The sequence below is a fragment of the Pyrgilauda ruficollis genome, unplaced genomic scaffold (assembly GCF_017590135.1).
Source record: "Pyrgilauda ruficollis isolate IOZ18807 unplaced genomic scaffold, ASM1759013v1 scaffold11, whole genome shotgun sequence".
In the NCBI taxonomy this organism is placed as follows: Eukaryota; Metazoa; Chordata; class Aves; order Passeriformes; family Passeridae; genus Pyrgilauda; species Pyrgilauda ruficollis.
The window spans coordinates 12,303,661-12,319,248 of record NW_024509210.1 but is presented as its reverse complement, the minus strand read 5'-3'; the positions used below and the strand labels follow the sequence as shown (position 1 = coordinate 12,319,248).

The 15,588-nt window shown below is 41.7% G+C and overlaps 2 protein-coding genes and 1 long non-coding RNA gene across 4 annotated transcripts in view; 1 reads left to right on the top strand and 2 right to left on the bottom strand.

Annotated features, from left to right (window-relative positions):
* Positions 1-1,572: 1,572 nt before the first annotated feature.
* ANXA7 (annexin A7) lies at positions 1,573-14,867 on the top strand. The gene is made up of 13 exons (XM_041473569.1): positions 1,573-1,670; positions 3,139-3,196; positions 5,978-6,194; positions 6,520-6,621; positions 7,808-7,848; positions 8,110-8,212; positions 8,496-8,590; positions 9,262-9,375; positions 10,623-10,793; positions 12,287-12,457; positions 12,565-12,640; positions 13,885-13,997; positions 14,512-14,867. The coding sequence occupies exons 2-13, from the start codon at positions 3,140-3,142 to the stop codon at positions 14,632-14,634; spliced, it is 1,383 nt and encodes a 460-aa protein (XP_041329503.1). The 5' UTR covers positions 1,573-1,670; position 3,139; the 3' UTR covers positions 14,635-14,867.
* On the bottom strand, positions 6,763-8,197 carry LOC121356792. The gene is made up of 3 exons (XR_005955629.1): positions 8,091-8,197; positions 7,787-8,009; positions 6,763-6,897 (listed from the first exon to the last, which is right to left on the bottom strand). It is a non-coding gene; the product is annotated as an uncharacterized LOC121356792 (long non-coding RNA).
* The window catches only part of PPP3CB (protein phosphatase 3 catalytic subunit beta), a 46,962-nt gene continuing 42,941 nt past the window's right edge, over positions 11,568-15,588 (bottom strand). For both annotated transcript variants that reach the window (XR_005955625.1, XR_005955628.1), the window contains one exon: positions 11,568-11,936. The gene's annotated coding sequence lies outside the window, so the exon portion shown is untranslated. The remainder of the gene's footprint in view (positions 11,937-15,588) is intronic.

Here is a 15,588-nt window from a genome sequence, read left to right as displayed (position 1 = left end):
GCTTTCCTAAATGTGGGGGCTCTAGGTAAAGTAACAAGCCATGGGATTTCCCGAAATACAGAGTGAAATTAGATGACCACAATTGTTCCATTGCATGCTTTAAAAAAGTAAATCCAAATATTCTTGTTGACACATAAACATTCAGTGCATTTAAGAGATTCTTCAGACACGTGTAATTTTGTTAAAAATATTCTCATCTTCCTTTTACACAAAAAGAAAGGAATTTGTTTTAAAACAAATTTGTCTTTTCTTGAGTAGCTTAAGTCAAAACAGTCCACTAAATGAAAAAGATAAAGAACAGCGTATTTTATAAATTTACTTGGTTCCCATGGAAACAAGGATTAAAATATATATCTGTCCTGAAAGAAATGTGCTTAACAGGTGAAATAAAGTAGACATGCACTCGGGGTGTCAGCTGAAGAATGCTGTGAGGATTAAATTCTTAAAGCCACTCCTGATGTGTTCTGAGTAAACAAGAGAGAACAAGCCCGATTTTCCTGGATAGGTAATGTATTAGATTCATGTGGCTTTATGTGCTCTTCATTTGAAGCAAGTAAGCATGGTAAATTATTACCCACCTATTTTCTGCTGTCTGCACTTCACACTGTTTTATGGACAAAGAGAACAGTGGTTGTTATTTCATCTCGAGCTGAAGTGCTGCACCAGGTTACAGGAAAGAACCAAAGCTGTTTACATTGGAATGGTCTCTAAACTGCTAACATGTTTGTCATAAACAAAAAAGGGGATATTTTGAATAACCTCAAGTAACTGGTGCATAATATTATAGGTGAATCCTTCATAATTTGTATCTTGTTAGTCAGAATGTCTTATGAATAATTGACCACCAGGTAAAGAAAGGACTACATCTGTGTAATGTCTATTCAAAGTATAATATGAATAAACATTACAACAGACAGAAACAAAACAGTAAGTGCACTCCCCATAATTACATTCAAATAACTATAATTAAGATTTCTTTCTAGAAAAATGTATGTAGTAGTCAGTCAATCTTACCTTTACATCCTCTTGGGACTTAGATCCTGGTCTTCAGTAACTATAGCAAAAGGAGCGGCTCCTCCAGCTCCATGCACTTAGGTCTTTTATATTCTTTGCCTGTTACACGCAGTCCTGGTGGCCTGGGTGACTTGATGGACTCCCTGCAGCTACTGAACAATGATCTTGATCTAAAGACGCATGTGTTACTGGATTACAGACTTGACTTAAAACTACACGCATTAGGGCTGAACTCCATTGCAGTGGTGCTACAGGGAAACTGCAGTGTGGACTTTTCTCTCCCTTTCCTACCGGGTGGCAAAGGACTCCCGTGGGACAGCATCTCCGGGCGCCTCCTGTGTGAACGCTTCCCCTGTCACTGGCGAGTGGCTCTGCCTTCGTGGCACTTGCGCCTGTGAGCTTACTTCTGGTCCGTCCCGAGAGATAACCGGGCATCTCACAGCTTCCCTTCAGCGAGACGGACAGCAAAGGGTTCTGCGCTGGCAGGGCCGTCACTACCGGCACCGGGCGCGGTGCCCCTGCCCGCGGGGAGCGCGGCCCGTGGGCCGGGCGGGGCGGGCTCGGTGCCGGGGGCGGGGCGGGCATCGCCGGCCGCACAGGCTCCATTTTGCGGTGTGGCTGCGGAGAGAGGCCGGAGGCTCCGCAAGTTCCCTCAGGTGAGGCGGCTGGGGGGGAGGGAGGAGCCGCCCGCCCGCCACTCGCGCGCCCCTCGCCCCCGCCCCGCCGGCTCCGCTCGCACCTCCCGGGGGCTCGGCCGCAGCCCCGGCTCTGCTCACACATCGCTCGGGGGGCCCGGCCCCAGCCCCGGCGTGTGGATGGAGCCCCGGGCAGCGCTCCCGGAGCCGCGGCCGCCCGCGCTTCGGGGCTCGGCAGGTGTCTGGCCGAGGGAGGTGCCGCCTGCCCCAGGGAGCCGCACCCCCGGTGGGGGCTGCCCTGGCGCTGCGGAGCGGGGACGAGGTCAGGTGGCCTCGGGAGAAGTAGGTACGGGACACCGGGATACTTGCCTCCGCCCGCAGCTCCACCTCGCCGGAGGGTTCGCCGGGCCGGCCCGCGGCTGAGGGAGCGGGAGGAGCCTGGGGCGATGCGTGACTGCCCTGAGCGGAGCGGGCAGCGGCAGGCGGGGCCCTTAAAGGCAGCGGGGGCGGGCGCGGTGCCGGCGGGGATGCGGGGCCGGGCCGGGCGGTCCCGGCGGAGCAGCCTGGGAGACTTCTCGGTGTTTACCGGCTGAGCTCCCGCCCAGCGCACGGAGCGCGGCGCGCCCGCTGATGTTTCACCGCGGGCCGGTGCCGCCGCTGACTCACAGCCGGCCCCCGGCTCAACCCGCCCCGTGCCCATCCGGGGACAGCGGGGAAAACGACAGCTGACGGGAAAAAATCCGTTGTTGTTTTGGTTATGAAAGTAATTATGTCAGAGCCACTGTTCAACTTGAGGATGCTTGTGCCAAATTTAAAGTCCATTTTTTCCCCCCGTCATTAAAAGTTTCATAACCTGGCTAATGGTCTCGAATCTCCCTGCCCAACTGGTTGGCAACATGCAGGATGAGATGATCTCTACCCCTACTCCCCAAGTCCCTCTTAAAATTGTGACTAAAATAAACAGTTACTGTCAGGAAATAGAAATTTGCTCCACAAATGAAGTAATGCTGAGGGATTATACATGTTCTTATCAAATTACCATTTTACATGGCATAGCTAGGGTGCTGCTCTTCTCCCAGGCACTAGCCCTGTGAGCAGAGCAGTGCAGGATGATGGATACAGGTGCTTGGTGCAGTCCAGAAACCTGCATGATTTCTGTCCTGGCAAAGGGTTCAAGCTCCCTCCTGCTGGCACCTCAAAATGTATCCTGTATTTCAGAGCTTTCTGAAAGTCTGAGCCTCTTACCATGCTTAAATGTCTGTGTGACTCTAAATAAGAATGATAGTTAATTACTGTAATTATTATAAGTTGAAGATGCTTCCCTTCTGAATTCTGATTGCTATAGTCAGATGTAGGAGAGAAAAAAAGTTCCGTAGGTTAACAGCAGATTATTCAAGTGATTTAACAGATAATTAGCAAGCAAATACCTACTACAAACTCACAGATAGTGCTTCACAGTGGAAATACCTTTTTATTTTTTCTTCCCCAGAATGTCATACCCAGGTTACCCCCCTTCTGATGGCTACCCTGCTTTCCCAGGTTATCCTGTAAGTATGGCTCTTGAATGTGTTGCATTCCTAATGCATTTGTATTCTGTGAATACCCCATGTGTCTGTAAATAGTAGCTAGTAGTAAATAGTAGTAGTCAGTTCATGTACCCTGTCTCTAGTGATTATGGTCTTTGTTTTCCTCTGTATATCTCTGGGGATGACTTTACAGCTGTCACACAAGAATTCCAAGAAGGAAGGTTAGTTTTTTTAGTGATGCCCGTTGTTCCAGAAAGGTCTTTGGTCTAGTTTTATTTTATTTTGTGAGTTTGGGTTTTTAAGTACAGCTGTCTCATCTCAACAATTTTTATTTTTTTTAAGTTTCTTCTGTAAATAGGAGGCCCTTTTACATGTAGGGTTAGAAGTAATCTCTGAACCAATCTGTATGAAATACTCACATAGCCATATCGCAGACGAACAGAGATGTTCAACAAGCTTCAGTGGTCACAGCCATTAGGAAGAGCTTGGAACACTTCACTCAAGTAGCCCAGTCTTCATATAACACCAAGTAAATGTTTTTCTGAGGATAGAGGACACTGTATCCTAACTATCCTATCCACAGGACTGTTCCACCTTTACCTCACAACTGAATGGACTAAAAATTTTAAGGAAACTTAATGGAAGGCTGAATTGTATCGGGTATGGCTGATACTGCAGTCTTTTTGATATGCCTGCAATATTTTTCAAAGCTGGATTCATGTCTGTGCTTTTATGGCACTGACCATGGCACTTGTCATGCTGTAATTGTGGGAATTTTACTGGTGTTCTATGTAGTACAGAACCAGACTTAGGCACGGATCTCAGCCCGAATGCCTTTAAGATACTGAAAAGCTATAAATACATGCAAAATATACATGTATACATATAAATACATGCAACAAATTCTCTGATGATTTTGCTTTACAATCTACCCTTACTTCTTCTGAAACACTAAAGTCAGTCAAACAAAAAGACAAACATGTTAGAAACAAGACTATTAACTCCAGGATTTCTTTTCTTCACTTAAGGTTCTGCTGAACCCTCAGGATTTTAGCTGTAGTTTATTTTTAACTACTTCTGAAAATATTTTTTGCTTAGCTAGCATCTAAAAAATAGCCAGCTTCAATGAATTAATTTAAGAGATCTTTTAGACTTGTTATCAATGATTTTCTAGTCTCATTAATGATGCCCAATGTGATAACCAAATCAAAAAGCATATGTGAAATTGTTTTTTTTCTGCAGCACCGGTAGTAATCTGAGCAGGGCTTTTGAGGATCCTAATTTTGGATTTATGAATCTGAATTCCAATAAAATATTTTTGTTGAGTCAGGCAGAGAAGTGTTAGACTGTACCTCTGGGGAGAAGAATACTATATAGCCTGGGCACAGGAATTTGGGGGTAGAAATTTTGGGGCAGCCAAACCTGAGAACATTTAAGCTAGGCTTTTCTGCTGTGCACTTTATTTCTGTTTTCTGGGGTCAAAAATGATATGTACTATATGTAATGTGTTTCTAAAGCTAGTCAGTAAAGATGATTCCCAGCAAGTGAGTAATGGGTCCATCCATTATGCTTCATTATGAAGCTGATTTTGAATGCTTGATTTCTCAGATCATGTATAATGACTTTGACCTTACAGGGCTTTCCCTTAGAGATCTAGGTCATTCAAGTAAATATTCCTAATATATCTTGATGCTAATAGCAACCTTTGTGGTATGGCTGATAAATCATCCATGTAGCAAAACAAATATATAGCTGTTGGACTAGTTCTTTTTATTTAAAACCTGTAATAGGTGTTCAGTCTGACTCAGTGATCCAGATTTAGTCATTGAATGTCCATGCTTTATAACATGGATTCCAAAGGAAATGGGAAAAAAACCCCGAAAAGTTCTTACCCTGTAACATTTGAAAATACTATTTGTGCAAGAGAGGCAGAAGTTTCAAAGCTACTATTGCTGTTAAAAGTCTTTTAACGGGAGCTGAGGTCCTAATGCTTCAAAGAGAGCAAGCTGAGCTGAGCTCACCTCCTCCTTGTGTGGGACAGAAAGAGCAGCTTTCCAGTAAAGGCCCAGGAGTTGCAGTGGCTGACAAGTCGAGTGGGGCTCAGCACTGCCAGTCCTCAGGGAGGAAGGCTAATGACACAACAGGCTTTAGCAAGAGCACCTCTGCAATACTCTGGTTGTGGCCTCCCAGTACAACAAAGACATAGACAAAGAGGAGCATGTGTAGGGAAGGCTGCTTGCAGCTAAGCACATTTCTGGCTAAGCACAGATCTGTTCAGTCTTCTGCTGGGTGAGAAGGAGCAATAGAGACATTGGAGCCAACTCTTGTCAGAGGTACACAGTGAAAGGGCAGCTAGCAAATAACAGGTTGCAATTGCAACTTGGTTTGAGGAAAACATTTTTCTCTAGGAGAGTGGTCAAACATTTTAACAGGGGCCCAGAGAGGCTGTGAATTTGGCATTCCTTGTATATACTGAAAACTTGACTATCAGGCCTTGCATGAGCTCACCCACCTCCAAAGCTGGCCCTGCTTTGAGGGTGGATGGGATCACAGGCCATCCAGAGGTGACTTCCGCCCTGCAGCACTCTCTGATTCCCTGTCAACATAGGAGATGCATCAGAACACCCAACCAGGAGGATCCCATCCAGGCTTCAGGAATTCTGCTGCTGCTGCTGCTTCAAGCCCTACAGCTAATTGTGTCATTTACATTGTTATTATACACATGGACATTTTGGCAGCTTGGGAGTTTTTACTCCAGTGTGCTGTTAACAGGTGTACAGACATCCCATTTTTGTGTTTCAGCCAACAGGACAGGAGTCTGTCTATCCACCAGCTGGTCAGTATGCCTATCCTGCTGTTCCTGGAGGATTCCCTCCATCAGGAGGAGGTACCTATCCTGCAGCACCACCGAATGCTGGGTTTCCAGGGGCAGCAGGGTATCCTGCCCCAGGGGGCTATCCCACTTCAGGGGGCTTCCCTGGAGCTCCCCAGGCTGGAGGAATGCCACCTTATCCTGGAGGTAAGATCCTTTGTTAAGAGTAGCAGTCAGGAGCGATTTCCAGTGTAACCATTCCCTGTGCTTGTCAGAAATAGTAAAGAAAAGCAGCTTTGTTCAGTGATGGGTGCAGGCAGCAGCATGCAGGCAGCCAGGTTGCCATCCAGCAGTAAATACCTGCATGCTGATGGCAGAGCCTTGGTGGTTCTGGGTCACTGCACAGACATGGAGGAACCGGTCTCTTACGTAGCTTTGTTTAATAACCTGGCTCCTGTGGTACCAAGAAGTCAAGTACAAAATACTAAGTGTGCTAAAGCCTGGTGTTTTTTTTTCCCCCTGGCTCCTTCAGGCCCTGGCTTTGCTGTGCCTCCCACTGGGCCTGGCTTTGGTGGCTATCCACAGCAGCCTCCTGCCCAAAGCTATGCTGGAGGTGGACCAGCACAAATTCCAGGTATGTCATATATAAGAAACTTCAAGCATCCATGGTTAAACCAAGAGACTCCAGGATAGGTAGTAACAAATTAAGCCCTTACCTTTGTTACTTGTAGCTGTTGAGGTTTGTATGCAGCGCACCTCCTGCCACCTTTCTTGACCAGGCCACTGAAGAGCTGATGAGAACCATTTCTGTAGGTGCTACATCCAAAGGGGATGGCTGTCCCTGAATAATGGTCATGATGTAGTGGTTTAGGTGCTCACCCTTTTTCAAACTGCACGTATCTGATGAGAACTGTGGAACCCAGAGTACACATTCAGTGCGTATCTAGCAGTTCTGTTAATGTCAATTGCATTTTTCAAATCTGTGTGTTCACAATGATTCCTGACACACTGGAGAAAAGGAGAATGCACACATTTGCTTAAAAGCAGTGCAGTGTTTGTACTGCTTTGAGTGGTCAGTTGCTATAGAGATGATTTTCTTTTAGAAAATCATATACAGAGATATATAAAGACTTTAGAGATGATTTTCTTTTACCTTAGAGATGATTTTCAGTTACTTTAGAGATGATGTATCAACTGGAATGTATCAGTTGTGTTTTAAAGAAGTTCAAAGCAGCAAAACCTTTTTGTTTTATGATTGTTCTGTTAACTGTGGTATTAAGTTGCTATTAAAATGATAAGGAATGTGCATACATATTATGAATAAAAATAAAATTCCAGTACAAAAAAATAGTTTCAGCTTTTATATTACCAGTGCTTTTGATCACAAAATGACATTCCTTCAATCTTTTTTGCAGCAATGAATTCTGAGTATTTATTGTTTACATGCTAGGCATTTTAAAATGTATATAAGCTTTTAAAGAGAGCACACATTGGAACACACATTCTTCATTTGTTTGGGCTATCTTGGCTTCTGTCAAAAATAGCAGAATTTCATAAGGAGAGATCCTTCCAGTTCCCACAGCACCAGTAAGTTTAGTATTTTTAGAATTGCCTTGCTAGTGTGTGTACCAAAATGCATCTGTGATTGCTTCTTCCTGTAATCCCCAAGGGAGGAAATTCAGTTACTGATTGTGGTAGGTACCATTAGGAAAGAGGTTGTGTGCAGTGGTAGGTCTGACTTTATATTCAGATTAGATGGCATTTCCATAATAAGAGAAGACCTAATTAATTTCTCCTACCTTGTTCTTTATTTTCACTAGGATTTCCTGGTGGACAAGTACCATCCCCAATGACTGGTCCGGTATGTGCTGTTTTCTTTTCTATAAGGAATCTTATGTGGCTTCTGTAGTTTTAATGTTTTTACAGCTGATTTCCAAAGGCTTCAATTTTGTTCTGCATCAGGAGTTTCCATCTACCCTCAGAGTAATGTCCTGATTCTGTGTTAGAGGAAGAAATGGAGAACTAATGGGGAACTCCTTCTGAAGTACTGATTGCAGAGTTGTGATTTTAATTTGAATTTTTATTTTGTAGATATCTAGTTACCTGTGACTCTTATTTTCAGCCTGCTGCAGTGGTTCAGTGTACCCAGGGTACAATTCAAGCTGCTCCAAACTTCGATGCTGGAAGGGATGCAGAAATCCTACGCAAAGCTATGAAGGGTTTTGGTAAGTAAGAAATAGAAGCTTTAGTTCCTATTGATCTAACTTCTTAATGCCATTTTGTTCTTGTCTTCATTGTTTATTTAACTACACTTCCCCCCAACAAGCTTTTCAAAAGTTACCTTTCCAAATGGCCGGGGCTATTTAGTAGATGAAGTTACACAGACAATTTGGTGGACTAAAGTAACAGCCTCTTCTTGTTTAATTATGGCCAAATGCAACAGTATAAAATGCAGTTTTGGAGGGACTATATTGCATTCTTACATGACATTGCCCTTCTGTTTCCAAGGAACTGATGAGCAGGCCATCATAAATGTTGTTGCTAACCGCTCCAATGATCAAAGGCAAAAAATCAAGGCAGCTTTCAAGACTATGTATGGCAAGGTATGTTCATTAGTTCTTTGAACCAGGAAACAAACCCAAACTTTCACCTGCTGCTTAACTGCCTGGTTGCATTTTAGTCCTGGGGAATGATTTGAGCATTTCTTAAATGCACTTCTTTTGGTTATATTCCTTATGTATTGGGAGAGAGCTGGTATTTGATATAGGATTGTCCTGATACCTGGCAGAAGGAGGGGTGGGGAAAGGCTGTAGGCTGTCTCTGTCCCTGACCATACAAGAAGCTTCTCTAATGCTTGACAGAAAATAATCAAGCTTAAACTGCCCTTGTATTAGTGTCTGACACTACTGACACTGAGGGTTTTTTTGCACACAAACCAGCACTGAAATCTTCTTTTTTCCAAGAAACAAACTGAGAAATGATTGAGGATTGGATAGTAAATAAAATTCCAGGACAATTTAATTTCTTCCCTGTCATTTTTGCAACCTAAAGTGAAATTTTGTAGTTGTGGCATTAGTGAGGAGATAATGGAGAAGAGTTGAGCTGAGGGAAGTTGATAATAAGAAATAAAACAAAGTTTTACAGGAAAAACAGCACAAAGGTAGAAAGGTAGAAATATATCATACAAGTAAGTTCTAGTTTGATCTTTCTTCAGTATATAATCTATATATGCCTAACACTCTGCAAAGCCCTTTCTGTGTTTATAACTGAACAGGATTTAATTAAAGATCTGAAGTCTGAGTTAAGTGGTAATGTGGAAGAATTGATTCTAGCCCTCTTCATGCCTAGTACCTACTATGATGCCTGGAGTTTACGTCATGCGATGAAGGTATGGTATTCCTGGAAAGGAAAGTTTTAAACTACCTTAAAATGCTCATCTAAGAATACCTGGTCCCAGCATTGTTGAAAAATCCACTAGCGTCAAACAAGTCCTGGGATTGCAGGGCTTAAAATTACTTTCTGCTGCATCCCCCAGTTCCAGACAATTTTTGTAGGATTAGCCAATTAGCCAGGGCAGATGTCCATTCAGTAGAGGAGGAAGTGCTGCAGGACAGAACCTTGTTCTCTACAACTTGGGCATAATTTTTGCTAGAACCCAGAAAGGGCCAGTATGCTGTTAAAACCATAACCACTGTTTAAACTATATGCCTTTCCTTATTAGGAACAAACCTTTGTTAATGAAGGGTATTTTTGGATTATCCCTTTTTCCCCCCAAAAGACAATGAAAAAATAATTTCTTAAAGTCAGATGATGGATGTTTCTGTTGAAATATAAAGACACCATTTAGAGATTAGGTGAGCTAGATGGTTTAAACTTTTAACTCAGGTAAACTGGTACATCCAGTTTACTGGAATGTCTCACTTGAGCTGCAGCAGCTAGCAAGTGGAAACGAGTAACTCAACCCATGTATGAATGCACACCTTCTAGAGAATGTGGAGGTTAAATGAAGATCTGCCTTTAATGGGAAATAGCCACTCAACCATTTTCAAAAATTCATAATATAAGATTACCTAGAAGACTCACCTACATCTCCTCTCCTATGTAATCCTTCCCTGAATTGAGATGCTCTTGCCAGTAAGATCCCTCTGTACACAGAAATCACAATTAACTTTTGTTCTGGGGAGAGGGAAGATTCTATAAAAAGTTCTACATTGTGGAAGCAGCCATATTTGGATAGGGAACACACTTGTGTACTGACCACAACAGAATTTACATGTGTACCTTTGACTTCAATGATTATTATAAGGCTTTACCTTCCTTTGGTAAATTTCCAGATTAAGGTTGCCAAAGAATTTCCTTGCTAAACCATTTTCCATTTAAATTTGGCCAGTGTCACTGATGTGGAGGTACAGTTTCGGGGTATTTCTCTGAACTGGTGCAGAATGGCACCAGTTTGAGGAATCTTCATTCCATTTTAAGTATACAGTAGAGTTGGTGCTTTCGCACTGCAGGGATACTGTTCTTACACTCTAGATTGTATTAAATTTTGAAATACCAGATGACTGCCCTATTTCACAGTTGAAGGAAACTGCATACAGTGCTCTGTATTTATGCCTTTGTTTTCTCTGCCTACAGGGAGCAGGCACTCAGGAGAGTGTGCTGATTGAGATCCTTTGCACAAGGACAAACCAGGAGATTCGCGAAATAGTGAACTGCTATAAATCAGAATTTGGAAGGGACATTGAACAAGACATCAGATCAGACACTTCAGGCCACTTTGAACGATTACTTATATCTATGTGCCAAGTGAGCTTTAATTGCTTTTTTTTTTAACAAGATAACAGTGTACAGTCTGATGTGTTTAGGCTCCACAAATAGCCTGTGTGTGCTCAGCACGAGGCAAGTTTTTAAGAAATTAGCCCATGGTCATGAATTTATTCCCTAAGATATGACACTTCAGTCCCTCCTCAAGAGATACTTCTTATCTACAAATCCATGATGAATTCTGTGACCTAATTCAGCACCCTCAATTAATATCAGAACTTACACGGAAATACTGTGCAGATGCAACCCAGTGGTTCCCTAAAACAGTGCTCTATGCTGCTGTTAGAGAAAGCTGCTTTTTATTTTTTTGCATATGTTAACAAAGTAATCTGGGTGAAGCTAATTGGATAATCTCTGTGGTATGTAGAATGCCTGTGAGAATCCCTACAAACAAGATAAAACATGCCACAGAGCAAAACTTCCCCCTCAAGTTACTCCATAGCCTGCCTTCTCTTTATGTCACCAATGTGGGGAGGTGCTGCTGTTGAACTCAGATGACCACTGGAGCTTTTTTATCCCATATCATTTACTAGGGCTCATTTTGTGTTGAAGAATAGTAACTTGCAATTACTCATATTTAGGAAGAAATATGTAACTAATGCAACTTCCCACATTTCTCTGATCAATTTGCCTATTTCTGCTAGAATTTCTAGGACACTTCTCTATCTCATTGGCTTCTTCCTTTGTGAGAGTTCAGCTATGCTCTAGATATTTGGTTAAAAGTCAAAATCCACAAGAAAGCAAACCTGGAGAAGATCATGCTGCTAATTTTTATTTTGATAAATCCAGTAGTTTACAATAACTGACAACCACATAATTTAAATAGTATATTAACCTCTATAGATACAACAGTATTGGAGAGAATGTATTCAGCCTACTCAGCCAGTATGTTTAGCAGTATCCATCCATGCACTGGGCAGCAAAATGCCAAAACAGCCACCAAAGCACATAAAATGTCATATAAGCCCTACTGACAAAAGTGCAGTTAAGTGGTTTCTAAAGACATTCTTACTTGAAATAAGCAACTTCTAAATAAAACAGGAGGGAAACCTGAGATATTTCAGGTGTGCATTTCAGTAAGATAATTCATTAGTTGATTTGGGAAGAGTCTTTGCAACTTGAAGCCTAGAAACAAACAAATCAAGAGAAAGCTTACATTATTAAGCAAAATAGAGAATTAAGTACAGTACTTAATTAGAACTATGAGATGGTTTGTAGGAGTGAAGTTATGAGTCAGTGTATCTGTAGTTTAAAGCGTGTCCTAGAGATAGGGTTCTGAGCCACTTTTGTATCTGTTTCCTATAAAGAATATTAAATCAAAGAGAAGTTTTAAAGCAATGTAATGTATTTCAAACTACTTCTCTTTCTGCTTCAAGCTTTGAAGATATATGCTTGGGGTCTGTGTATACTGCAAGCAGTTAAAGCATAGCTTTCTCTGTGAAATTTAATTTCAAATCTCTTGTCTTTGCATTAAGGGTAATCGTGATGAGAATCAAACTGTGGATTATCAAAAAGCTCAAGAAGATGCTCAGCGTCTGTACCAAGCTGGTGAAGGAAAACTTGGGACTGATGAATCTTGCTTTAATATGGTTCTGGCAAGCAGAAGTTTTCCCCAGCTGAAAGCAACAGTTGAGGCATACTCCAGGGTAGGAGTTTTCACTGATTTCAAATAAGCTTAGTCAATGTATTTGAAATTAAGCTTCCAGTTGCTACTGCATGTCATCATATACATATTAATCTCATTTATTTGTAGATTGCTAATCGTGATTTATTAAGCAGCATTGATCGAGAATTTTCTGGAAATGTGGAACGTGGTTTGAAGACTATTGGTAAGTTATATGTTCTTCCCTCCCCCCTTATCCTTTAAGAATTAAATCTAAATGTAACCAAAGAAAAATCCAATTCAGCACTGGCCATATGGCAAATGATCACATAATCAGAGACTCTGCTAGAACAGAAGCAGCTTCAACTATTCAAATGATTCATCTTGCACTTAAGTGAAGAAAATAAGCAGCCATCATGAAGAAGTCAGTTTAAAATAAGAAAAGGCCACATGGAAACTACTTGTCACTTCTCTGGGAAGGCAGGCAAGTGCTCAGAAGCAAGGGTCACTGTAGTGTAATGGGTGCTTGTAGCTCTGTAATTCAGAGTTCTGCAAAAGGGGGTACCAGTGTCACAGAGCCGTGACTGGGTGTGCAGCTCCTCAGCAGAGACAGCTGAGCCACCCACACAGATAACCTCAGAGCCAGCATGAACCTACTGAAGGCACAGATCCTTTCCCATCCCCTTCCCCACCACCATCTACCCTAAAAAGCTTAGCTCTGGCTAAGGACAAGCTTAGCAAAAAAAATATGTTGTTTTGAATTCACTTTTTCCTACTGACTCGTTATAATAAAGCAGTTCAACACAATTCAGCACAATTAACTGATGGTGAAAATCAGTAATATTTAGTAAGTAAATCTGGAGACATCAGTCATATCAGTGCTTACCCAAATGACAGCAATTCTGTAGCCATAATGGATAAGCAAAATCTTCCCAGAGTATATTCTATTCAAGAGTTTAATGGGAAAAATTCAGGTCTGAGAATCAGGTAGAAGAATAATGGCTTGTCTCTGAGTGTGAACAATCTACCTGAAACAAGATCTATTCTGTAACTGCAAGAGTTACAGAACTACTTAAGAACCTTCTACATTTGTACTTTTCCTAGTGAGATTCTAGCAATGGAACATGAGTAAAAAACCTTGTGTCCCAATACCAGCTATCCAAGGAGAACTCTTTTTGAATTACCTGATTGAGAATTAAGATTTCAGAGAGTTTTGAAAAGCACTTCCAGAGGAGTTAACTATGGTTAGTTGCTACTAACCGTCAGTTTTTGTGTGAAGGAATAACTCATTTGATCAACTTGAAAATAACTTTAGCTCTATAAACAAGTCCCATTGTTCACAGTAACTGGATCTTCACTAAGACCAACCTCTAGCTGTCTACAGCAAAAATCCTGCCAAGTTGATCCTGCCAAGTGTCACTGTACAGGATACATTACTGGAACTAATCCTAACAATATACTTTGTTGCAGTGCAATGTGCTTTAAATCGCCCAGCCTTTTTTGCAGAAAGACTTTATCATTCTATGAAAGGAGCTGGCACAGATGACTCTACCCTCATCAGAATTGTAGTCACTCGCAGTGAGGTAAGAAATTCTCTCCTGTGTATCAGTCACATGCAGCAGAAAACCATCTACCCAAACGAGCTTGTCACTTAGTCTTCCTTTCACAGGTGTAAAATCATGTACTGCATGAAGCTTTTATGGGGCTCACATTTGGATGCATGTGTTACTTAAAGCCAGCTTTCCCATAATAATTTAATTAACTCTGCCTAGATTGCAGTAACTGCTTGTTTCCCTTTTTAACTGTTGTTGCTCATCTAGGTAGCAAGTGAGCACCTCCAGGTGAGAAGTTCACCTGTTCAGAGTTAGGACAGCACAATCTTAACAAAGCATGGAACTACTGCTGCACTCTGCTTTGGGAGCTGCTCCTCTATCCTTGGAGGGACCAGCTGGCTTGTCCACTGCACAGGGTTAATCACTGCACATCTCATCCTTGGCATGTGATCTCTAATTCACACGAGAGGAGGTGCGGGGTGACTGTCTAGGATTTAAATCATATGCTGTGGTTGAGTTTTCTACTTTTTTTGTCTTTGCATAGATTGACCTTGTGCAAATTAAACAGATGTTCACACAGATGTATCAGAAGACATTGGCTACAATGATAGCCAGTGATACAAGTGGTGATTACCGGAAGTTGCTGCTGGCAATTGTTGGGCAATAGAAGAGGATTATCTGGTTTTTTGGTTTGTTTTTTTTTGAAACAAACTGAAGGACATGAAACATGCTTTAAGTAGATACTAACTATCCCTGTAAAAGAATAATTTTAAAGGATGCCTAATCAAATACGCCTTCTTGATGATTCAGTAAGCTTTTTGCACTTACAATGCCTTAATTTACAGCACATAATATTCTTTATTGTATAATAAAAGATATATCTTGTCTATTAGACCCTAAGCCTTAGTCTTTTTGACCTGGACAAAACCACTTCCCCTCTACTTGATTCTTGCATGCACCTCTGTGGGAGTCAACTGTTTCAGCCAAATGAATCTCCAGCACTCAACACATTTCCTGAAATACCTAAACTGCTGAACTTACTGTAGAAGACAAAGCCTGAGGCTGTGATGTCAAGCATTTTACACCCTGTCCCCTTTTAATGTGTTTCCATCCTAATGCTGAAAAACATGAAAGTGCACAGTTTAAGTCACAATACAGTGACAGTTTAGGGGCCCTGGCAGAATCTGACTGCACACATCTATTAAATTCCTTAAATTACTAGTTAAGTGTAATGGTAACCTAAGGCAATAGAAAGGAGAAATCATCTTGGATCTCATTCTGAAGTCTCTCCTTGTAAAGAAGTGGGTTATACAGCAGCTGACTAAGCAATGAAAAAGCATTTATTTACTCCAATCCAAAGCAGTTGTGACCTACACAATAAAAATGGCTATGTGGATGTTTTCAAAGGATTTAAAGAGAACAACTTTGAACAGCATATTTGGTTTTTTTAGAAAGCTGCAATGAATCTGTCCCCAGCCATAAATTTAAGAGAAGCTTCAAGTCCAGCAGTAATAAGCAGTGTGTTCATTCAGCAATGCTTTAACAAGTAATAATTATATTATAGGACACCCTCACACAAACAGCACAAACCTTCTTCCAGTATCATCAGACAAAAGTCCCT

What these genes read in the sequence shown, in the direction of transcription:
- ANXA7 (XM_041473569.1), top strand. Translation starts at nt 3,140, where the DNA reads ATGTCATACCCAGGTTACCCCCCTTCTGATGGCTACCCTGCTTTCCCA. An exon ending in TACTTATATCTATGTGCCAA is followed by an intron (nt 10,794 to 12,286) that starts GTGAGCTTTAAT and finishes CTTTGCATTAAG; the next exon opens with GGTAATCGTGATGAGAATCA. An exon ending in ACGTGGTTTGAAGACTATTG is followed by an intron (nt 12,641 to 13,884) that starts GTAAGTTATATG and finishes ACTTTGTTGCAG; the next exon opens with TGCAATGTGCTTTAAATCGC.